Below are 24,712 nucleotides of genomic sequence, written 5' to 3' on the forward strand. Positions count from 1 at the left end.
TATGCATCCATCTAAAAAATCTAGCCAAATCACATTGGTATGACTTGTTCAAATTTCTTTTTTTAACTTTTAGACTACACCTGTATGTGTTCCTAGAAAACGATCAGAATCACAATTTTCCAGAATGCGAAGCCACGTCATCTACACGTGCGTCAAAAAAAGCAGTTGAAGAATAAACTAAATTTTGTGTTTATTTTCTTTCTTTTTCACATAAATTTTATTCTGCAAATTTTATTCCGTATCTCAAACTTGGCAACTGGTTTATTATTGTCTCATGTACTGAGATATGGTGAAAAGGTTTTGTTTTACATGCCATTCAGACAGATCATTCCAAACATAAGTACATTGAGGTAGCACAAAAGGACAAACAATAAAAGAATACAGAATATAGTGCAACACACACAAAATGCTGGAGGAACTCAGCAGGTCAGGCAGCATCTATGGAGGGAAAGAAACAATCTAAGTTTCAGGTCGAGACCCTTCATCAGGACCCGAAATGTCAACTGTTTATTTCCCTCCATAGATGCTGCCTGACCTGCTGTGTTCCTCCAGCATTTTGTGTGTGTTGCACCGGATTCCAGCATCTGCAGAATCTCTTGTGGATACACAATATAGCGTTATTTTGGGTAGTCATTTGTGAATTCTGTCAGGATGAATTTCAAGATTCAAATTTTCGAATTTCAACCCCAAAGAGCTGAAGATCCTTGGCAAACAATGGCATGTGTCAAATTTCAGTCTGCTGTACCAAGGCTGACCACAGGCAATAGAATCAACATGTAGCTAAGGATGGGAGTAATGGAAATGAAAAAGCTGCAGTAGGAAGAAACAAGGTGTGCCTTCTCCCTCCCTGTCACCTCTCCTCCAATGAGATTGGCTCCTAATTCTGGAACTCCCTTCCTAATAGCAGAGCAGGAGAACTCTCACCTCACAGACTGCAGCAGTTCAAGAAGAGAGCCACTGTGAGAAGTGTAGCAAGGGGCAAGAGATGGGATAGTTTACAGGGGCAGTGAACACCAGTGGGCTTGACAAGGTAGATGTGGAGTTGACATTTCCTCTTGCTGGGGCACCCAGAGCCAAGGGTCATAATAAGGGTCAGCCCCTGAGGAGAGAGGGAAGACGTAATGTCTTCACCCAGAGGATGGTGAATCCCAGGGGATCTGCTGAGTATGTTCAAGACAGAGATCAAAAGACCTTTAGATGTTAAAGGAACCAAGAGGTGTAGGGTTAATGCAGGAAGTGGTACTGAGGTAAAAGATCAGCTGGGTTCTCAATGAATGGCGGCATTGGGACAAGGAGCCGAATGGCTTACTCCTGCTCCTATTTCTTATGTATTTGCCCACAACACAAGCAATAATTATTTCCTTTTTAAATAACCTTTCTGTGCATGTGAAATATCAAGCTTTCATGAGGAAAAAGACCCGTTGATGAAAAGGTTAATTTTGCAAAGCCGAACAAGATCTTGCTGGCCTGCAGGGTGATTGACGCTTGGAGGTTCAGCCGGTGATTCAATTTGCAGCACTAATGAGACATCAATCCTGCTTCTCTGACAGGCTTCGTGCTGCAGTACTCCGTTGATAACAGTGAAGAATGGAAGGATGTCTTCATCAACCCCAGCGAGAGGTCCTTCAAACTGGACAATCTCAAATGTGGCACTTGGTACAAGGTGAAACTGGCGGCCAAGAACAGTGTTGGAGCTGGACGTATTAGCGAGATCATTGAAGCCAAGACCCATGGAAGGGGTAAGTTCCTGCCTTCTTCTGGACATTAATGCTGGAATTGGAACTAATTAATGTGTACGAGACTGTACAGGTACATTTCCTCAGCTCTGCACTGTGTGTGGGGGCAAAATGTTCTAAAGTCCTGAAACAACTGTATTGCAGCAAATTCAGTCTAGTAATTCTTGTTAATTCCAAAGAGCCTAAAACACAACTTCAGCATTTACAAAGAGTCTTTAGGACTTAAAGTACTGGGCTCGTTGGTTTCAAACTCTGAAAGTTACTTTACTGGGTTAGTAAATGTGGAGTCTAAACCAATGATCAGGAGATGCGAGTTCAATTCATCCAAACTTCACTTGATTAAATAATCTGGAACTTAAAAAGCTATTGCTATTAAAGTGTTATGGTAATAATGAACCCACAACCTTATTATGAGATGTCATTAGGTTCATGAACACCTTTCAGAAGGAATCTTCTGCCAGTGCGAGGTCTGGTTTTATAACCGATTTCAGGCCCACAGAAATGTAGTCGACTCTTAAATGTCCACCGAGTTAGTACGGATTAGATCGTGCGAGTGGCCTTCTTCTACAGTGTAACCACTCTTTGATTCTGTCAAGATAGTCAGTTCGGGGGCAGAAACGGGTCGATAATAAACTCCAGCAATTCCTGGGAATAAATAAAGAAAAACCTCTATTTTCTCAATTAAAAATAAAACGTAGCTACGCTGAGCTGAATTACACTACTTGTCAAATGAGAAGAATTTTACCAGCTTGAAGAATCATTGAATTTTATAGTGTGGAAGGCCATTCAGCCCAATGTGTCTGTGCCAGCTCTTTGGATGAGCTAAGCAATTAGCTTCCCTCCCCCACTCTTGATGCTATAAGCTCAACAAATACCACCATCCAAACATTTCCCAATTTCCTTTTGGAAGTTACAATCGGCTCTGCTCCCACTAAGCGTGTATTCCGGATCATAGCATTTCTCTTAAACCTGTGCATTCTTGTCATCACCCACCCAGCAAAAACAAGCCCTGGGAAGTTCACTTCCGGAGTTTTTCTTTTCCTTATCATAACCCTTGTAATTTTAAACACCTCCAGTCAATCTCCCTTTCACCTGCCTTGCTGTCAGGAGACAACCCCAATTTTTCTTGCCTCTCTTCATAACTGTGGTACCTCAGCTCTGCAACTATCCTGATAATCCTCCCCTATCTCCCTATCTCCTCTTCTAGGTCTGAACAACACTCTCTAACATTTGGTGCCCAGTATTGGGCATAATAGTACATTTAAGGCCTGAATGGTGTTTTGTAAGCAAAATAGTATTATGTCCCTGCGTCTGCACTGTATGTGGGGGAAATGTTCTAAAGTCTTGAAACAATTGAGTTGCAGCAAATTTATTTTTACAAATTCAATATTGTAATTCCTGTCCATTCCAAGGAACCTAAAACACAACTTCAGCAGTTACAAGACGTCTTTAGGACTTACAGCACTGGACTCTGAGTGTCTGTATTTTGGTTTCAAACTCTCAGGGTCCAGGCTTTAGGCTTTAGATTCCCACCAGGGTTTTGAGGCCAAGGCTTAAAGGAGACTGTGGGCTGAAGATGTTTGGAGCTGAAGGATTCCTTAAGGATTTGGGCTGCAGAAGTTTAAATCTTATTGTTCAGTATTTAAATTTGAAATTAAGGTTTTGCCTTTAAGAATTAGAGGAGGATTTGGGACCTAAAATGTGATAATTTGGACATTATCTTTTCACATGACAACATTTTAAATGTTTATTCATAAAGCACTTACCCAAAAGCTATGAAAATGAATGCGTATCTTATTTCATTCCTTATCTTTCCTTTATGTCCTAGAACCTGCTTTCAACAAAGACACCCATCTCTTTACCCACATTAACTCCAGCCATGCTAGACTTAACCTCCAGGGGTGGAACAATGGCGGCTGCCCCATCATGGCCATCATCATGGACTACCGTCCCAAAGGCACCTGGCCTTGGCTTACCCTGAGGACCAACCTATCCAGTGAGATCTTCCTGCAGGACCTGCGAGAGGCTACTTGGTATGAGTTGAAGATGCGAGCCTGTAACAGTGCTGGTTGTGGCAATGAAACCACACAGTTCGCCACCCTAGACTATGATGGAAGTAAGTCCTGGGGAGGATGGGGCAATTATCTTTTACTCTACAAATCTTTCTATCACTTTCTTGGTATCACTATTCCTTTAGAACATAGAACACTACAGCACAGTACAGGCCCTTCGGTCCACAATGTTTTGCCAACCTTTTATCCTGCTCTAAGTTCTAGCTAACCCTTCCCTCCCACATAGCCCCCTATTTTTCTATCATTCATGTGTCTATCCATGAGCCTCTTAAATGTCCCTAACGTATCTGTCCTCACAACCTCTGCAGGCAGTGCATTCCACGCACCCAGCACTCTCTGTGTAAAAAAAAACTTACCCCTGGCATCCCCCTTATACCTTCCTCCAGTCACCTTAAAATTATGTCCCCTCATGTTAGCCATTGTCGCCCTGGGAAAAAGTCTCTGACTGTCCACTCGATCTATGCCTCTTGTACACCTCTTATCAAGTCACCTCTCATCCTCCTTCTCTCCAAAGAGAAAAGCCCGAGCTCACTCAACCTATCCTCATAAGACATGCTCTCCAATCCAGGCAACATCCTGGTAAATCTCCTCTGCACCCTCTCTAAAGCTTCCACATCCTTCCTATAATGAGGCGACCAGAACTGAACATAATCGGCTAGTTATTAGGGAATGGGGCACCTGATGAGAGGTAAACAAAGACACACTGCTCTTCCATTTTTTTCTCCCCCAACATCTCCCCTTGTCCCCATTCTACGTAACTGCTGAACTATGATGCTGTTAAGGCCATTCAGCCCAATTGTTTCATGTTGCACAGCCAAACTGCACACAAAATAGAAAGCTGGAAGCACTCAAACAAGTTATTCCTTTTTGTTAGTCATGATAAGAAAAAAACTTCAATGAAAACCGAAAATGCCAGAAATAGTCAGTAGGGCAGGCAACACTTGTGGATAGAGAAACAGGTCAATGCCTCTGTTTCTATCTCCACAGATGCTGCCTGACCTGCTGAGTGTTTCTGACAATTTTCAACTTCATTTCAGATTTCCAGGATCAGCATTTAATTTTTGATTTTTTTTAGATCCACATTACCTTTTCTCTGATGGTCGTTGCATGTTCTACCACTAGAACCCAACAAACCTGCTAGTATCACGTTGCCCATCCAATGAACATGACTGTAAAAGGAGTTAATCAGCTACACATATACAAAAATTCATATAACCTACATCGAGTTTATCCCATGGCCCTTCATTGCCTGGTGTTGATGTCCAGATAGCATTGTGATCTATGGTTAATAAGGGATATAGGAAATAAAAAATAACAGACCATTGGGAGCATAGTGGTTAAGTTACTAGACAAGTAATTCAGATGCTTGACAGCCAGAGACCTGAATTTAAATCCCACCAGAGGATTGGAAGAATTTAAATTCAGTTAATTGAATAATTTGAAATTCAGAAGCTAATATTAGTAATGGTGATAATGAGACTACCAGATTGTTGTAAAAACCAACACTTAGTCCTCATTATCCATTAACTTACTATCCTTGGATCCATGCACCCATGAGCTTGGCTATCTACCTCCGAGAGCGTTGGCAGAGCCAGGGTCAGGAATGTGGGTAGATTTGAGACCAGAGCTAGGAGTGTTTATATGTTTCAGTGAACAACAAGAGTGTTTATATGTTTCAGTGAACAACAAGGACTCAGTGTATTTGGTTCTCTGATGTCCCTCAGGAAAGGAAACGTGCCCAACCTACGTAGACTGGCCTATGTGTGACTCTACACACATTGCAAAGTGGTTAACTCTTCACTGCCTTCTGGAAATGCCTGGTGAACCTCTCAGTTGTGGACTCCAGCTCCCCGCCACACTTTACATGGCAGTTAACAATGGGCAGTAAATGCCGTGTTCATCCCTTGGACTAAAAACAAACAAGGGAAGCATTGACACCTGCAAGAGAAAGACAGTGTATCATGACAGAGCAATGTAGGAGCCTGATTGGGAAGAGATAACTGGATGGAGACTTGTGTGGACTATAAACAGCAGCATTTTTGGGTCAATTGGCCTGTTTCTGGGTGAAAATTCTATATAAATGTGAAAATCCTATATAAATGTGAAAATCAAAACAGTTTAGATGCTGGAAATCTGAAATAAAAGCAGAAAATGCTGGAAAAACTCAGCAGGTCAGGCAGCATCTGCAGATAGAGAAACAAGAGTTAATGCTTCAGGTCAAAGACTCTTCATCAGAACCAGGTCTTTGACCTGAAATGTTAACTCTTTGTCCTTCCACAGATGCTGCCTGACTTGCTGAATGTTTTCAGCATTATCTGCCAAGTAAACACGAAGTGGGCTGATTGGTCAAACGCACACCATCACAATTCATTGTTGCCTCAGTAAACTTACCAAACTCAGCTGGCTGAAGCCACATGTGGTGTCTTCTTGTCCAGATTGTGTTTTTTTTAGCTTAAGCAAAGGTTCTGGTGGTTAACAATGATTGTCCTCTAGCTCTCCAACCCAGTGAGATCTCTGTATTTCTCCAAACGTGGCATCTTGTTCCTTCCCCCACTAAGTCAATGCAAACTATTTGATCATTGGCTAATGGATTCTTAAAGTCTGAGGTCCCCCTTTTCTCTGTGCTGTAAGTAGTTCTCGTATTCTCATATCTCCTGCCAACATTGAAATAGGACGTTTGGCCTGTCAAGGAAATGCAGGATCTCAGAGCAACACCACTGCCACTTATTCCCCATTCCCTGACTGGTAGGTTAATTGGCCGCTGCAAATTGGTATTGGTGTTGGTATTGGTTTACTATTGTCACTTGTTCCAAGGAACCATGAAAAACTTGTCTTGCATACCATTCATACAGATCAACTCATTCCACAGTGCAGTTACTCTGAGTTAGTACAGAGTGCATTGAGGTATAGTAAGTGACATAGAATTTAAGTTTAAAAGAGTAGAACGATTATAGTAAGTAGATCTGGAGAGAGCAGCTTGCAACGAGTCACCACATTCTGGCGCCATCTTGCCACAACGTTCAACAGATGGAACTTTAGCCCCCAGTGTGGAGGTTGGCGACGGAACTTTGGGGGCAGCTGATGAGAATGTGGGGAGAATAACCTGGGGTGGTCTAGGATTAGTGAAACGGACGGTCGATGCTCACCATGGATTTGGTGAGCCCAAGGTTTTCTGAAAGCCTCTGTGACCCTATGAGGCTTTACTTGCCTTTATTGAATCTGATAGATGTATATGAAATGATATAAAGTTATAACATTATGAGAGGCGTAGAGGCGAAGGTAGTCAGAGTCTTCCCCCAGGGTAGAAATGTCAAATACTGGAGGACATAGTTTTAATGTGAGGGGGGGAAAGTTTCAAGATTTATGAGGCAGTTTTTTTTTTACACAGAGGTGGTAGGTGCCTGGAACACACCACCAAGGGAAGTGGTGGAAGCAGATATGATAGCAATGTTTAAGAGGCATTTAGACAGACACATGAACAGCCAGAGAATGGAGGGATATGGAACATGTGCAGGCAGATATGGTGTTTAAATTGGCATCATGGTTGGCACAGGCATTGTGGGCTGAAGGGACTGTTTCTGTGCTGTACTGTTCCATATATGTTTTATGTAAGAAGGCATTGTTCATTGGATGTTGAGAACATTTGATAATGATGTCAGCTGTGGCTCAGTTGGTAGCTGCCTTGTTTGGTCTACTGACCTGAGCACAGAAACTTAGGCTGATACTTCATGCAGTACTGAGAAGGTATCATGTAGTCAGTGAGTCATAGAGTCATAGAGAGACACAGCACAGAAACAGTCCCTTCAGCCCACTGAGTCCAGGTTGACCAGCAAGCATCTATTTTTAACTAATCTCCCCCTAATCCTCCCCACATTCCCATCAACTCTCCCCAGATTCTACCACTCACCGACACACTAGGGACCATTTACAGCGGTCAATTAACCATCCAACCCGCACGTTCCTGGGATATGGGAGGAAACCGGAGCACCCGGAGGAAACCCACACAGTCACAGGGAGAACACACAAACTCCACACAGTGCCACGAGTCAGAACTGAACCCAGGTCGCTGGAGCTATGAGGCAGCAACTCTACTAGGTGTGCCACTGAGGTGTCCTCCTGGGTGCTGTGCTGCCCGTAGATGCTTCTTCTTTAACCTGAAGCTGGAGTCCTGTCTGCATTCTCAGCTGGGTGTGAAAAATCTCCCTGCATCATTTTAAAGAAGCCCAGTGTCCTGACAATGAACACACGCTCTGGACATGAGGCACACATTGACCAGGTGCAGAGTGGGCAGTAAACTCTCTCATCCCTACCTGACCTCCCACTGTGCACAGAGGGAACCATTCTGCAGGTGGTATCCTGCAGAGTCAGACCCTGTGAAGGCTCCTTTGAGGTAGTGGGAGGAAATTTGTCTCCGAGCCTTGAACAATGAATGCTGACTGGCTCCTGGGGTTGGATCTGGAGGGTGTGGAGGTCTCTCGGATAAGAAGATGAGGATGTGCTCTGGGCTGACGGTCCGGCAGAGAGCAACCTTTACCTGACTGGCAGTATTAATGCACAAATCTGGCAGAGTCAGGAGGAAGTGGAGACGGGAGAGAAGATAGCAGGCTTGCACAGTAATAGGACTTGAAGTCTCTCCAGCTGAGTGGATGCTTTCCTCTGTGTTTTAATTCACTCATCAGCAGCACCAAACCTGCCAGCCCATCTGTTGGTGTTTGTGGAGCCTCAGGATGTGCCGACTGATAATCTCCCTTTTCCCCAGTGCTAACCCTTGCCCAATCAAGGTCTTTAAATCTGCAAGCCGCGAATAGCTCCAGTCGAAGAAAGTTCTTTTTTTTTATTTTAATAACATTTATTCGCTAAAAGCACTACAAAAGACAACCAATGTCAATACACTACATCTAATACAGAAAAGAAGAAACTAAGCAACGACATAACTACAGTAGAGAATGCAAACTAGTACTAACGAAACACACCCGCAACACTACACCCGCTAACGCAACACGCAGCACTTCAAATAAGAATCGCGTTTGTACCGTCCACGACACACGCGATCCCCTGAGGGGCCCACCGAGTGCGGAACTCAGCCAGGGTGCCCGCAGAAACCGCGTGCTCCCTCTCTAAACACACCTGCGCGCGCACGTAAGCACGGAATCGAAGAAAGTTCTTTACCCAGAGAGAGTGGGGATCACTGCCACTCGGAGTGGAGGCAGAAGGAAATCTGGACTCATATGGAAGCAAGAATCAGGATTCAGAATCGGATTTATTATCACTGTCTTATATGACGTGAAATTTGTTGTTTTACAGCAGCAGTGCAGTGCAAAGACATAAAAAACTATAAATTACAAAATAAATAAATAGTGCATATAAAACTAACAATGAGGTAGTGTTCATGGGTTCTTGGATCGTTCAGAAATCTGATGACGGAGGGGAAGAAGCTGTTCCTGAATCGTTGAGTGTGGGTCTTCAGGAATTAAATAGAATATGTTCTTTGTTGTGCTAAATCTCTCATTCCTAGTGTTGAACCCTTTCTCATATACTTAACTTGCATTCTCTTATGTGCATCTATACTATTCAACACAGCTGTGCACTGTATTGGCCACAAGACACTAAATTTCAATTGTTATAACATATATGGATAAAAGACACTTAGTATTAAAGCTGCCTTTTAGCTGTGAATACTAACCAGTGCCTGCAGTGAGCTGAGTGTAAGTAACCCACATAAACCACCCACCATCACCGCGTCAATCCCTTAAATTGCTATCACTGTAAGATGCTGACCTGATCAGAGAGATATTGGTTAAATGCAAGAGCAGCTCCAACAGCCAGAGTTCAGTCAACAGTGGCTGACACATTGGTGCAGCTGGTAGAGCTGCTGCCTCGCAGCACCAGTGACCCCGGTTCAATCCTGACCTCGGGTACTCTCTGTGTGAAGTTTGCACCTTCTCCCTGTGACAGTGTGGCTTTCCTCCATGTGCTCTAGTTTCCTCCCATGTCCCAAATGCATGATTGTACATAGAACAATACAGCACAATACAGGCCTGTCGACCCACAATGTCGTGCTGACTTTTAAACCTCGCCTAAGACTATCTAACCCCTTCCTCCCACATATCCCTCTATTTTAAATTCCTTCATATGCTTATCTAGTAATCTCTTGAATTTGACCAATGTACCTGCCTCCACCACCGCCCTAGGCAGCGCATTCCATGTCCCAACCACTCTCTGGGTAAAAAAGTAGTTTAATTGGCTGCATTAAATTGTCGCTGGTGTAAGTAGGCATCAGGCGAACCAGGGAGAGTTGAAAAACAAAGGACTGCAGATGCTGGAATCTAGATGGAAAACACGATGATGCTTGAGGAACTCAGCATCAACTTGGGTCCTGAAGAAGGGTCCTGACCGGAAAAGTTGACCGCCTGCTTTTCTCCATGGATGCTGCCAGACCTGCTGAGTTCCTCCAGCGTCATCGTGTTCTTCAACCAGAGAGAGTTGATGGACGTGAGAGAAAGGGACAGGTTACAGGGAAATAGGGGAGAAATGGAACTGATGGGAACCCTCTGAGTGCTAGCATTGACTCAATGGGCTGATTGGCCTCCTTCTGTGAAAGAAGAACGTAGGAGAAATAATTCTCCGCCGGGAAAGTAGCAGGAATTTTTATCCCCTCTTTTGGGTTTTGTGAAATGGTCTATTTTGCAGCCGCAAGAACATTCTACATTCTCTCTCTGTTTAGGGACAAGATTGGTCTTTGCCAGCCCATAGAGAAATGGCACCAAAAGAACATAAATAAATAGGAGCAGGAGCAGGCCACTCGGCCCTTCAAGCCTACTCTGCCATTTAATATGATCATGGCTGATCTGCCCCAGGTCTCATCTCCTCTTTCTATTGGTTGCAATGGCACCAGGCAATGGGAATCCATTCACTCTGAGTCTAAAGAGGCCAAGGTGTTTCCACAGACAACAGCTTATACTCTACAGTCATGTCCCCTGCCTCTGTCAGGTATCAGTTTTGTGCCTACTCCAGCCAGGCCTGTTAACTCCACTCCATGTCCCCAACACCGTGGTGAGTCTCAATCTTGAGTGATGCCCCCCAGCTTTCATTCTGGATTCACCTGGGCAGCTGCAGGCAGGCACACATGAGCCGTCATTCTCTCTGACCAGCTTGGTCACCAAGCTCCAGTCTCTTTCAGTGAGAAGCCTGAGGTCAGGGTTTGAAAGCATCGGAGTGACATGTGAAAGAAGGCAAAGGGTTGACACCCAGGAGAAAAGCCAACACCAAAATATATAACTCAAATGAATATATGCATTAACATAGGTAGAACCATCAATTGAAAGTTGAAAAGTGACATTATGAAATGAAAGCAAGACTTTCATTTATAAAGCTCCACAGAGCAAAATAAAGCCAGTCCCTTAGCTTGGAATCTCAATGTACAGTGGTGTCTTGGCAAGTGTGGACACTTGAATATTAGGTTTTCTGAACCAACATAAATACTCCAGCAGAAATTGTCCAACAACATCAGAACAAGCACAGTGACCACTACAAAAATGAAAAGGTGGGTTCATGTTCAGATGAGTCTTTATCCCCAGACTGCTCCAAACACCTGAGGGTATGCCCAGTATTTTCTTGCTTCCAGATACCAAGGGTTATTTTCTTTTACATTTTCTGCTCTAAGAGGCAGGCATGGTAGTGTAGCAGTTAGCATAACACTATTACAGCGCCAGCGACCCAGGTTCAATTCCGGCCACTGTCTGTAAGGAGTTTGTACATTCTCCCCGTGTCTGCGTGGGTTTCCTCCGGGTGCTCCGGTTTCCTTCCACATTCCAGAGACGTATGGGTCAGGAAGCTGTGGGCATGCTATGTTGGCGCCGGAAGCGTAGCGACACCTGTGGGCTGCCCCCAGAACACTCTATGCAAAAGATGTATTTCACTGTGTGTTTTGATGTACATGTGACTAATAAAGATATCCTCTTAAACCTAAAACGTACACCTATTCATCTGTTTTCCCTCCCAGTTTTTCCATCACCCAAGCCTACTGTCTCCTGATACCTCTGTTTGCCCGACTAACCAGTCATTGGAGCATTAAGAACAGGAGTTGACCTATCAGCCCCTTCAGACCAGCTCCACTTTACAAACAGATCAAGACTGACATCCATTTAGTCCTCGTCGTTTGATAATCTTGCCCCAGCAAAAATCATTTGATCCCAACTTTTGCCAATCATTTCAGAATCCACAGCCTTTTAGGGAAGAACGTTTTAGATATTTATCCCCCTCTTTCCAGCTGCCTTAGCGATGCAATATGAGTACAAATTGTTATCGCTACTTTAATCTTAACATGTTTTTCACCTCAATATTCATGTATTAGTATAAATGAGATCCTGGAGACTGGAATTGGATGGGTCACTTGATGACTAAGAGCAACCATTTCAATTTTATGTCGTCTATAAATAACAAATGCATTTGTTATAAATAATTTAAAAATCGCTGAAGTAAATGCAGTAATATGATTTTGAGCCTAAGGCAATTGTAACTTATCTCGATGCCATTGTTACAGTTCATGACCTCCTGTGAACCTCCATGGAATTTCCTTCCAGGTGAGTCTTATCTAAATTTTAATTTATTTTCTATTTTTTTCTTCCACTGATATTGTAGGCACAATCCCACCAATCAAATCGATGCAAGGAGAGGGGGATGATGTGAAGAAGTTGTTTACCATCGCTTGCCCTGTGATCCTAGCAACAGTTGCTGTGGCACTCCTGTTTATCATTCGGAAGAAACGCAAGGAAAAGCGCCTAAAGAGGCTCCGAGGTGAGCAGGGGTGGGTGGGGCAAGTGTTCTTGGGACAATATACTGGTGAGATGTTTGTGAATCACCCTGATCGATCTTTTGAAACATAGGAACAGGAGTCAGTCAGTTAACCTCTCAGGTCTATTATTCACTGAGATCTGGGACCTAGCTCGCAGACCATTGAGCCCACCTTGTACCTCTTAAGGAAAGATGAAGGATAGGAAAGATTTAGATGGATATGGGCCAAATGCGGGCAAATGCAATTAGCTTAGATGGGCATCTTGGTCAGCATGGATGAGTTGGGCCGAAGGGCCTGTTTCCATGCTGTATTACTCTTTGACTCTCTGTAACTCCCATACACTTCTCTGTATCCCATATTCCTTAATACCTTTGGTTAAAAGAAATCAATCATTTCCAAACTTAAAACTGATGGTAGCCCTAGCATCAATTGTCCTTTGAAAAGAGTTCTAAATTTTTAGATTCTAAACTTTTAGATCATGCACCTCAGACCTCGACTCTCCCACTGTCAGAACTGGTTGTTCTCTGTCCTCCCTTCCACAATAGCCTGAAAATCACCTTGAAATGATCTAAATTTCCAAAGAATACTGGAGACACAAGAGATTCTAAAGGTGCTGGAATCTGGAGCAACACACGCGAAATGCTGGAGGAACTCAGCAGGTTAGGCAGCATCTACAGAGGGAAATAAACAGTCAACATTCTGGGTCGGAATGATGGGCCTCAACCCGAAACGTAGACTGTTTATATGCCTCCATAGATGCTGCCTGACCTGCTGAGTTCCTCCAGCATTTTGTGTGTGTTGTTCCAAAGAGTATCAGTTTGTGCAAGCTTTCTTTGTAATTTATTCCATATTCAAGCGTTGTATTGGTAAATTTGTACTGCATTCCAAGGCCATTATATTCTTGATTCCTGAGAGTCCTGATGCAGGGTTTTGACCCGAAACATCGACAATTCCTTCCCCCTCCACAGATGCTGCTCGACCCGCTGAATTCCTCCTGCAGATCGTTTGTTGCTCCAGATTCCAGCATCTGCAATCTCTTGTGTCACCACTGTATTCTTCCTGGTCAAATGCTAGAACAGTGGTCTAAGAGGGCTTTGTACTGCTGTGGCATGACTCTTATCCCTGGTATACTAGTTCTTGGATGCCTATACCAGGGCGCAAGATTTTAGTCGTCTATGCCCATGACAGTCTGGTTAAAATAAGGCGTGGTACAGAGGTGTGTGGTCTAAGGAAACACCAGGGTCAAAGATCTTTGCTGCAGCAGCAATGAGGGCTTTAGGATCAAACGCAATGCTTTCCTGTTTGTCAGGAGTAAGTATCAAACCCTGTTACCACTTCTGACTGCCACCCAAGGACGCTCTCTGGTAATCACCCATAACTGCTTTCGGGTTGCTAGTACATTTGTACAGGTGATTGAGGAGGAAGGTAGCGGCTATGAGTTGACCAGGGAGAATGCCAGGGGCTAAATCCGTGGTACCATTTAATTTGATAGCTTTGATATGAGGATGATGCCAACACCGTCTGGGAAGTACAAAATACACAAATCAACAAGCTTTTACAAAAAAAAACTATTCAATGAGTTTCCTTGTTCATTCTCATATTTTTTAACAGCATGTTGTAAGCTCTTCATGGGGTTACAAGCGCAGAGTAAGGAAGCTGGCATGGAAATGATGGGCCGAATGGCTCCCATCTGTGCCATAAGTTTCTTAGAATACTAAACCACCATTTGTTTGAAAGGAACTCCTGGACATTCTCCCTTTTTAGGACAAAGCTCTGATCTCATTATCTGTCTCTTAGTGAAATAGAATAAATTTTGCTAATTCTGTGTTTTTCATTTTGTTTAAAACTCCTTAGATCCCTAATTATTTTCCAATAGTCCATTTCCTTGTGTTTTATGAATTCTGCAGGGACCTGCCGTAATTCTCTGCTTTATTTGCCTTGTCTCTGCCAAGTGCACAGAGAGTGGATCTGGCTGAGATTTAATTAGAGTCCAGTCTCTTTAGAGATTCGCTGCAGTGGTACAGGTGGCGGAGAAAGCCCCTCCTAGGCAGATGGCAGCAATTTGAGTTGGACGACCAGGTAGGACGGCAGAGGCAAAATCCTTGGAATCATTTAAGTGACAGTTGGAAATTTTGAAAGGAGGACAGCAGGTTTTTCCAGATGGATGAGCTAAGAGAAACTGAATGATCTCCTTCATCCTGGATGTTCCTGCAATAAAAACAGGAAACTTTCAGTGGCTGCAGTTATGTTGCAGTTGTACAAGATGCTGGTGAGATCGCACTTGGAGTACTGTGTACAGTTGCCCTGTTAAGATAAGATTTTTATTAGTCACATGTACAGTGAAATACATCTTTTTTTGCATAGAGTGTTCTGGGGGCAGCCTGCAGGTGTCACCACGCTTCCGGCGCCAACATAGCATGCCCCCAACTTCCTAACCTGTATGTCTTTGGAATGTGGGAGGAAACCGGAGCACCTGGAGGAAACCCACGCAGACACAGGGAGAACGTACAAACTCCTTACAGACAGTGGCCGGATTTGAACCCGGGTCGCTGGTGCTGTAAAGCGTTATGCTAATGACTACACTACCGTGCCTGCCTTTACAGTAAAGACCATTAAAAACTGAAAAGAGAGCAGAGAAGATTTATGAGGAAACTGCCAGGACTCAAGGGCCTGAGTTATAAGGAGAGGTTGGCCAGGCGAGGTCTTTATTCCTTGGAATGTGGGAGTTTGAGGGGTGACCTTGCAGAGGTGTATAAAATTATGAGGGGAATAGATAGGGTGAGCACACATAGTCTTTTTCCCTAGGGAAAGGGAACTAAAAAATAGGTTTAAGGTGAGAGGGGAAAGATTTAAAAGAGACCTGAAGGGTAACTTCTTCATGCAGAGGGTGGTGTGTACATGGAATGATCGCCAGTGGAAGTGGTTGAGGCAATAACAACATTTAAAAGACATTTGGATAAGTACACAGGTAGGAGGGGTTTGGAGGGATATGGGCCAAATGCAGCTTGGTGGGCACCATGGTCAGCATGGACGAGTTGGGCTGAAGGGCCTGTTTCCATGCTATATTACTCTATGACTCTATGTCTTTGGAAAGAGAAACGGTTAACATTTCAGTCCCTTCTTCAGAAAAGGGAATAGAGAGAAACCAATGGGAGAGGGTGGGGAGAGGGACGGATAGGACGAAGGAAATATGTCTGAGAAGCTGAGGCCAGGGTTGCCACGGAGATAATTGTAAACAAGGCCGTCCAGTCGGTGGGTTAATGGGAGTGCAGAGGATATGACCAAAAGAAAATAAAAACTGTGAAAGGAGGACAGTTAGAAAGTGAGAACACAAACCAAAGAACGCACCTACATTCAGCCAGAGACCGTTTCTGATAATAATTTCAATCAAAAATTCAATACCCTTTGCTGGTTGTAAAAGTTTAATGCTCTCACAGATGGCATCTTCACAAAGATCCCTGCCCCTTCAGCCCACCTTGTGGCTCTTCAGCACACCAACCATGTTGGTAGGATAAACATCCCATCACACATTTGATGTGCGATACATATAGACCTGTAGCCTTATAAGGTGGAGATTACGTTGCCTCAAATGTTTGGCTACTTTACACCTATCTCAGCCACTGTAAAAGACCCAGCAACAACAGTGCAGCCACTTGTCCCACCCAAAATAATGGTCTACAGTGGCTGAACCACACCCTTGGTGTTATAGTGCAAACGTGCTTATTGTTCAATGCCAGTTGACTAATGCCTTTAGTTACTATGTGGCCAATTTCAGTGCACATTGCATTGGTAGCATAGATTACATTAATGTGGAAACAGTGTACAAATGTAGCTGAGGTGGGTAAAGGAAAGTCATGTGTGATCTGTCAGCAACCCATGGTTCATCTGAGAGTAGAACATTTAAAGCTGCTGTGTAACGTTTCCCCAGAGTTCACACACACCAAAGAAAAATCGGCAAAATCAAAATAATGGCCGTATGGATTCAAAAGCTCAATTCAGCAGCTTTTAAAATAGTTTTGTTATTTATTCACAAAGTGTGTGTGTGTGTGTGTGTGTGTGTGTGTGTGCATGTGTGTGTGCGCGTGTGTGTGCATGTGTGTGTGTGTGTCTTTATGTGTGTGGTATGTGTGTGTGCACGTGTGTGTGTGTCTGTATGTGTGTGTGTGCGTGTCTGTACATGTGTGTGTGTATGTGTGTGTGTGCATGTGTGTCTGTACATGTGTGTGTGTGTGCATGTGAGTGTGTCTGTACATGTCTGCATGTGCTTGTGTGTGTGTCTGTATGTGTGTGCGTGTGTTTGTACGTGTGTGTGTGTGTGTGTGTGTGTGTGCGCATATGAGTGTGTGTGTGTGTGTGTGTGTGTGTGCGCATATGAGTGTGTCTGTATGTGTGTGTGCATGTGCTTGTGAGTGTGTGTGTTGGCGACGTTGGCATTTATTGCTTGACCCGAATTGCCCTCGAGAAGGTGTTGGCAATTTGTCTTCTTGAACCACTACAGTCGTTGAGGTGAAGGTTTTCCCGCTGTGCTGCTGGGGAGAGAGATCCAGGATTTAGACCCAGAGTCGATGACCCATTTGGGCTGGTCTACGACTTGGATGGAGGGGAACTCACATGTATCGGTGTACTCAGTTACCTTTTGCCCTTGTCCTTCCAAATGGTTGATCTCAGTTTTGGGAGGTGTTGAGGAAGAAGCCCTGGTGAGTTGTTACAGAGCATCTTGTAAATGGTGCACTTTGTAGCCTGAGCACACTGATGCTGGGGGAAGTGATTCTTTAAGATGGTGTATGGGTGGCAGTCAAAAAAGCTGCCTGGTCCTGTAGAGTGTTGAACACTCATCTAACCAAAGACAGGCCTGTGCATTAGCACAAAACTCTGCTTCCTCCTGTTAACTCTCAGATGTCGGCAATCCCAGGATTCACATCAACCACAGCGAATGCCTGCAGCTAATAATATCTGTCATTACGCCACCTAACCCAAAGGTTTCATGCAACAGGAATAAAATAACTCAGTGCCTCTGGTAAACAAACAAAATTCTTACATTCTTGATGACTGGAATAGGTGATACTTTACTGGTTGAGACGTAAAATATAAGAGCAGTGAGATTGTGCTGGGACTGGACAAACCACTGGCAATGCTATTGCTGGACACTGTGTGGATCTGGGCTCCATGTGTGTGGGGATACGTGAGAGACGGAGCAGAGGAGGATTATTGGAATTAATAGAACATAGGACACTACAGCACTGTACAGGCCCTTCGGCCCACAATGTTGTGCCGACATTTTATCCTGCTCTGAGATCTACCTAACCCTTCCCTCCCACATAGCCCCCTATTTTTCTATCATTCATGTGCCTATCTAGGAGTCTCTTAAATGTCCCTAATGTATCTGCCCCCACAACCTCTGCCGGCAGTGCGTTCCACACACCCACCACTCTCTGTGTAAGAAAACTTACCCCTGACATCCCCCTTATTCCTTCCTCCAATCACCTTAAAATTATGTTCCCTTGTGTTAGCCATTGTCACATTGGGAAAAAGTCTCTGACTGTCCACTCGATCTAGGCCTCTTATCATCTTATACACCTCTATCAAGTCACCTCTCACTCTGAGAGGTGTGGAAAATTTTAGCTGCAGGGAAATGTTGGTTAATCTGAAGTCAATTTCTTTGGAACAGAGTAATTGGACGATGATTTAGTCGAGGCATGTAAGATAATGAGAGGTCGAGATAAAATGAAAAGGAAGAACCAGCTTCCCTCATCCAGGGGTCAGTAACTAAGGAGGGCAGAGATTTACAATAGTCAATAGAAGGAGCTGAGAAGGAGTTAAGGAGCTTGTTATACAGGGGTTTGCAAGGTGAGGCACAAACCCTCAGCACGTCCTCGCTATGGAGCAAGAACTGGGAATTGGGATTAAGCTGGATAGCCTAGCATGGCAGTGATGGGCTGAATTCCCCCTTTCTATACCATGACATTTCTGTGGCTTCACACATCTTGCTTACTTTGTTTCACTCATCCACTCGTAAACTGGTGCTCAATTCTTCCAATATCCTGATGTATCAGCAGTGGCGCTATCTCTCTCTCTCTCTCTCTCTCTCTCTCTCTCTCTCTCTCTCTCTCTCTCTCTCTCTCTCTCTCTCTCTCTCTCTCTCTCACTCACTCTCTCTCACTCACTCTCTCTCTTTCCCACTCTCTCACTCTCTTTCTCCCTCTCTCTCTCTCTCTCTCTCTCTCTCTCTCTCTCACTCATTCACTCTCTCTGTCCCCCCCCAACTTCTCACCCTCCTCCCGGCCCCAACCCCCAAACCTCAAATCGCATTGCTGACATTAAATCTCTGCTGTGTGCACACCCGTTGGACCGGGACGGAAATGGGCACAATCTGCGGAGAGTGGAGAGCTGGTCATGATGTCAAAGGGCTGCTGAGACCTGTGGAAGTGTAAACAACTTAAATGTCACAATGCATGGCCGGGGGAATTCAGACGAACAGCTGGCCGCATGAGTGCTTTTGAGAGGAATCTGTCACTCAGGCTTGCCAATCACTGGGGAAGATTAATCTCTTTGCACTCGCTCGGGTCACTGTTCAAATTGCGGAGCTCTGGGAGACAGCTCTGCCACAGCTCCTTACGGAGGGGGAGGGAAGAACTCGGCTCTTTCTGCTTGTTGCCTGAACCTAATTATTGTGGGATTTTTTTTTTGGATATTTCAGATGCGAAGAGCCTTGCAGAGATGCTGATCAGGTAAGATCTCTTGAGTGCAGCAACCCGAACAAGTTCCAATGTAGAGCGTTCATGATCCAGCCGATACACGGAGCAGTTTCACCCCAGACCTCCTCAACTCAGCCCTCCGCCCTCTGACCCTCCGCACCCCGTCACTCCGCACCGTCACTCCTCACCCCGTCCCTCCACACTCTGACCCTTCGCATCCCGTCACTGCTCACTCAACCACTTCTCACCCTGTCACTCCGCCCCCAGTCGCTCCTCAACTCAGGCCTCCACCCTCAGAGACCTGGCATCCACTCACTCCATGCTCCAAACTCCCCCCCCACAACAATCCAAGAGCCTCCCGACCTGACCCTCTGCACTAAAATCCTCTGCCTTCTGACCCTCCACTCTCCAACCCTCCACTCCCAACCCTTTGCTCTCATCCCTCCGATCCTCCACACTCTGCTCTCGGACCCCCACTCCTCGACCTTCCCCTTCAAATCCCCTGTGGACCACCATGGACCATCCACACTTGGACCACCTGCACCAGGTCTCTCTGCACAGTAAGCCTCAACATGTGCTGACTTTGCCACTTCGTCGGAAGGAATGCCGTTGGAACGTGGCCCATTTCGGATGTTGCAGTCCAGGCAGGCCTCCCAAGTCAGACACTGGTGAGGGTCAGGTTACACCCACCACCTGGGGGAGCCTTGGACTTCTCTAGAACCAAATTTTCGGCGATGGAGTAGGCTGCACACCCACAATTGTGTTGGCTGTTTTGGAAATTTCTAACCCCCTCATCCCTGCTCTGCTGTCTCTTCTAAAGTTCTACTTCGAAGACCTTGATCGCTTCCTGATCTTTTAGGCCTCAGTTTGACCCTCGCCACCAAACACACCCCTCTCTGACGGAAAGCCATCGACCTGAAACGTTAACAATGCGGCCAGATCTTCTGAGTCGTTCCAACATTTACTGATTTTATTTCAGATTTCCAGCATCTACTGGTTTTTTGCTTCTTTGGTAATGTTCCTCTGTGAGACTGCTGTTAAAAATGTCCATTTTTTGGAGCTGAGCTTCCAGTGACCAGTTCCACAAATTAATTGGAAAAGTCTCCATAAAGTTCAAATTTCAAAGTTTAAATTGCCAAAAATGGGATCTTTCTGCAAAAACAAATGACTCACATTTCTATAGAAACTTACCCAACCCCAGAATACCTAAAATGATTTTACAGCCAATAAAAGGTGCTCCATTGGTAGACACTGTTGTAACGTTGGAAGTGCAGCAGCCAATATGTGCACAGTGAGATCCCACAGTGAGTTAATAACCAGAGAATTATATTTCAATTGATCTTGGTTGAAGGGAAAATTGTCCTCTGGGACACCCTCACCCCGCTTCAAAGTGAGGCCATGGGAACTTTTACATCTACTTCGGACAGCAGCTGGTTTAGGTCAGAGGTAAGGTCAAGAAGGAGGCCTTTCTGCCAAATGTCCACATTGACCATCAAGCACACGTTTAATGCTAGACCTCCACTGATCCCATTTTATTCTCCCCGCATTCCCAACAGATCCCCCCAGATTCTTCATTAGCCAAGCAACCGATCAACCCACATGTCTTTGGGATGCGCAAGGAAACCTGATCACCTGGAGGAAACCCCTGTGGTCACAGGAAGATCATTCAAACTCCATGTTCTGTCTGACAGAGGCATGCAGCACAAGAAAAGGCCCTTAGACCCATCACATCCATGCTGACTTCTTTTGCCCATCTACACTAATCCCATTTTCCCACATTAGGACCCTATCCTTCAATGCCTTGCCTATTTGTGTGTCTACACCTCCTCTGGCTGTGAGTTCCAGACATCACCTGCTCTCTGTGTAAAACAAACTTTCCCCTCAAATCCCCAAGATTCCCATGTGGTGCTGTCTCAGCTGAAAGGCAGATCCACATTGGGAGCATCAGCCTCCCATTTTCATGCTTGGTCAACTTGAATCCACAAGATTTTGATTCAGCGAGAAGTGTGCCACCCATTGAACCACAGCCTGACTTTTGCAACTGTGAAGTGAAACATCTCGGTAGTCAGGTTCATAACATTTGCAGTTCACTTTCCTCCAGGTGCAGCTTCAGAAGATAAGAACATAAGGACATAAGAAATAGGAGCAGGAGTCGGCCATTTGGCCCATCGAGCCTGCTCGGCCATTCAATAAGATCATGGCTGATCTGGTCGTGGACTCGGTTCCACCTACCTGCCTTTTCCCCATAACCCTTAATTCCCCTACGATGCAAAAATCTATCTAACTGTGTCTTAAATATATTTAATGAGGTAGCCTCTACTGCTTTCCTGGGCAGAGAATTCTACTGATTCACTACTCTCTGGGAAAAGCAGTTTCTCCTCATCTCCGTCCTAAATTTATTCCCCTAAGTCTTGTGTCTATGTCTCCTAGTTCTAGCCTCACCTACCAATGGAAACAACCTTCCTGCCTCTATCTTATCTATCCCTTTCATAATTTTATATGTTTCTATAAGATCCCCTCTCACTTTTCTGAATTCCAGTGAGTATAGTCCTAGGTGACTAAATCTCCCCTCAGGCTAACCCCCTCATTTTCAGAATTAATCTAGTGAACCTCTTCTGCACCACCTCCAAAGCCAGTATATCTTTCCTCAAGTAAGGAGACCAGAACCGCACACAGTACGCCAGGTGTGGCGTCACCAGTACCCTGTACAGTTGCAGCATAACCTCCCTGCTCTTAGGTTCAATTCCTCTGGCAATAAAGGCGAACATTCCATTTGCCTTCTTGATAACCTGTTACACCTGCAAACCAACCTTTTGTGATTCATGCACAAGCACTCCCAAGTCCCTCTGCACAACAACATGCTGCAATCTTTCACCATTTAAATAATAATCTGATCTTCTATTTTTCCTTCCAAAGTGGATGACCCTGCATTTACCAACATTGTACTCCATCTGCCAGACCCCTGCCCACTCACTTAACCTATCTATATCTCTCTGCAGACTCTCCGCATCCTCTGCACAATTTGCTTTTCCACTCAGTTTAGTGTCATCAGCAAACTTAGATACTCTACACTCGGTCCCCTCTTCCAAATCGTTAATGTACGTCATGAACAGTTGCAGGCCCAGCACCTACCCCTGTGACACTCCGCCCTCCACTAGTTGCCAACCAGAGAAACACCCATTTATCCCAACTCTCTGCCTTCTATTGGTTAACCAATCCTCTACCCATGCTGATACATTACCCCCATATCCGTGCATTCTTGTCTTATGGATAAGTCTTTTATGCAGCACCTTATCGAACGTCTTCTGGAAATCCAAGTATACAACATCCACCTGTTCCCCTCTATCCACTGAACTCATTGTACCCTCAAAGAACTCCAGTAAGTTTGTAAAACAGGACCTGCCCTTCCTGAATCCATGCTGTGTCTGCCTGATGGAACCACTTCTATCCAGATGTCTCGCTGTTTCTTCCTTAATGGTAGCTTCAAGCATTTTCCCGACTACAGACGTTAAGCTAACTGGCCTGTAGTTACCTGTCCTTTGCCTACACCCTTTTTTAAACAGTGGCATGACATTCACTGTCTTCCAATCCGCCGGGACCTGCCCAGAATCCAGAGAATTTTGGTAAATTATCACAGACGCATCTACTATAACTTCCACCATTTCTTTCAGTACACTGGGATGCATCCCATCAGGACCAGGGGACTTGTCTATTTGTAGGCCCACTAGTTTGTTCATCACTACCTCTTCAGTTGCAGCGATTGTATCGAGGTCGTCACCTCCCATCACATCCTGTCTTCGGCATGTTAGACATGTCCTCCACCGTGAAGACCGACACAAAATAGTCGTTCAAGGCCTCGGCCATTTCCACATTACCCAATATTAATTCCCCCTTCTCATCTTCCAAGGGACCTACGTTCACTTTAGCCACCCTTTTCCACTTTATATAATTATAAAAGCTTTTACTATCTGTTTTTATATTTTGTAAAAGTTTACTTTCATAATCTATCTTCCCTTTCCTTATTACTTGCTTAGTGGTTCTTTGTTGCTTTTTGAAGTTTTCCCAATCTTCCAGTTTCCCACTACTCTTGGCCACTTTGTATACATGAGCTTTTAGCTTGATTCCTTCTTTTATTTCCTTAGTTACCCAAGACTGGCTCTCCCCACCCTTTCTGTCCTTGCTTTTAACTGGAATATACTTTTGTTGAGCACCGTGAATCAAAGAGATTTCAAAAAGTCTTCCACTGTTCCTCAACTGTCCCACCATATAGCCTGTGTTCCCAGTCTACAATAGTCAACTCCTCCCTCATCCTGTTGTAGTCTCCCTTGTTTAGGCGTAATACACTGGTTTGAGATCAAACTATTGCACCCTCCATTTGTATGAGAAATTCAATCATACTATGATCACTCTTTCCATGAAGATCTCTAACTACAAGATCATTAATTTTACCTGTCCCCTTGCAGAGGACCAGATCTAAGATAGCATTTTCCTTTGTAGGTTCACTAACGTGCCGTTCAAGAAAGCTATCACAGATGCATTTTATGAAGTCATCCTCAAGACTGCCTTGATCAACTTGAATCGCCCAATCTATGTGGAAGTTAAAATCCCCCATGACAACTGCTGTTCCATTCTGGCATGCATCAGATATTTCTTGTGCCACTGTAATGTTATTATTCAGTGGCCTATAGACAACTCCCACCAGTGTTTTGTTTTTCCTTTACAGTTCCTAATCTCTACCCAGATGGATTCTACATTCTGCTCCGTAGATCTTATATCATCTCTATAGCCCTGATCTCATTCTTAATTAAGAGCGCTACCCCACCTCCCTTACCTTCCTGCCTATCCTTCCGTATTACCTGATACCCTTGGATATTCCCAATCATCTCCACTCTGCAGCTATGTTTCTGTAATGGCCACTAAATCATACCCCTTTGTACTGATTTGTGCCACAAATTCACTGACCTTGTTTCGAATACTACGGGCATTCAGATAAAGTACCCTTACACTCATTGTCCTTTTAAAATCTAGTAACCTTTGTGTCCTTTGCATTTGACTTTCCTGTACTCCACTCTTACTTTTCTCTTTTCTAACTTTTGCTCTGGTTTCTGCTTTGCTTCCCTCTGTCTTTCTACATGGATTCCCATCCCTGTGCCATATTAGTTTAAACCCTCCCCAACAGCACCAGCAAACAATCCCCTAGGACATCGATCCCAGTCCCACCCAGGTGTAGACCGTCTGGTTTGTACTGGTCCTACCTCCCCCAGATCCAGTTCCAATACCCCAGGAATCGAAAACCCTCCCTCCTGCATCACTGTTCAAGCCACATATTCATCCTAACTATCCTGCTATTCCTACTCTGACTAGCATGTGGCTCAGGTAATAATCCTGAGATTATTACCTTTGAGGTCCTACTGT

At 44.6% G+C, this 24,712-nt stretch overlaps 1 protein-coding gene across 1 annotated transcript in view; it reads left to right on the top strand.

Annotated features, from left to right (window-relative positions):
* Window positions 1-24,712, top strand: part of LOC127583633 (cell adhesion molecule DSCAML1) — a 506,127-nt gene that overhangs the window by 469,135 nt on the left and 12,280 nt on the right. Inside the window, 4 exon segments of the mRNA XM_052039813.1 lie at window positions 1,551-1,739; window positions 3,565-3,852; window positions 12,449-12,604; window positions 19,300-19,330. Of these exon segments, the coding sequence (XP_051895773.1) occupies window positions 1,551-1,739; window positions 3,565-3,852; window positions 12,449-12,604; window positions 19,300-19,330 (664 nt within the window).

The sequence above is a fragment of the Pristis pectinata genome, chromosome 27 (assembly GCF_009764475.1).
Source record: "Pristis pectinata isolate sPriPec2 chromosome 27, sPriPec2.1.pri, whole genome shotgun sequence".
Classification (NCBI taxonomy): Eukaryota; Metazoa; Chordata; class Chondrichthyes; order Rhinopristiformes; family Pristidae; genus Pristis; species Pristis pectinata.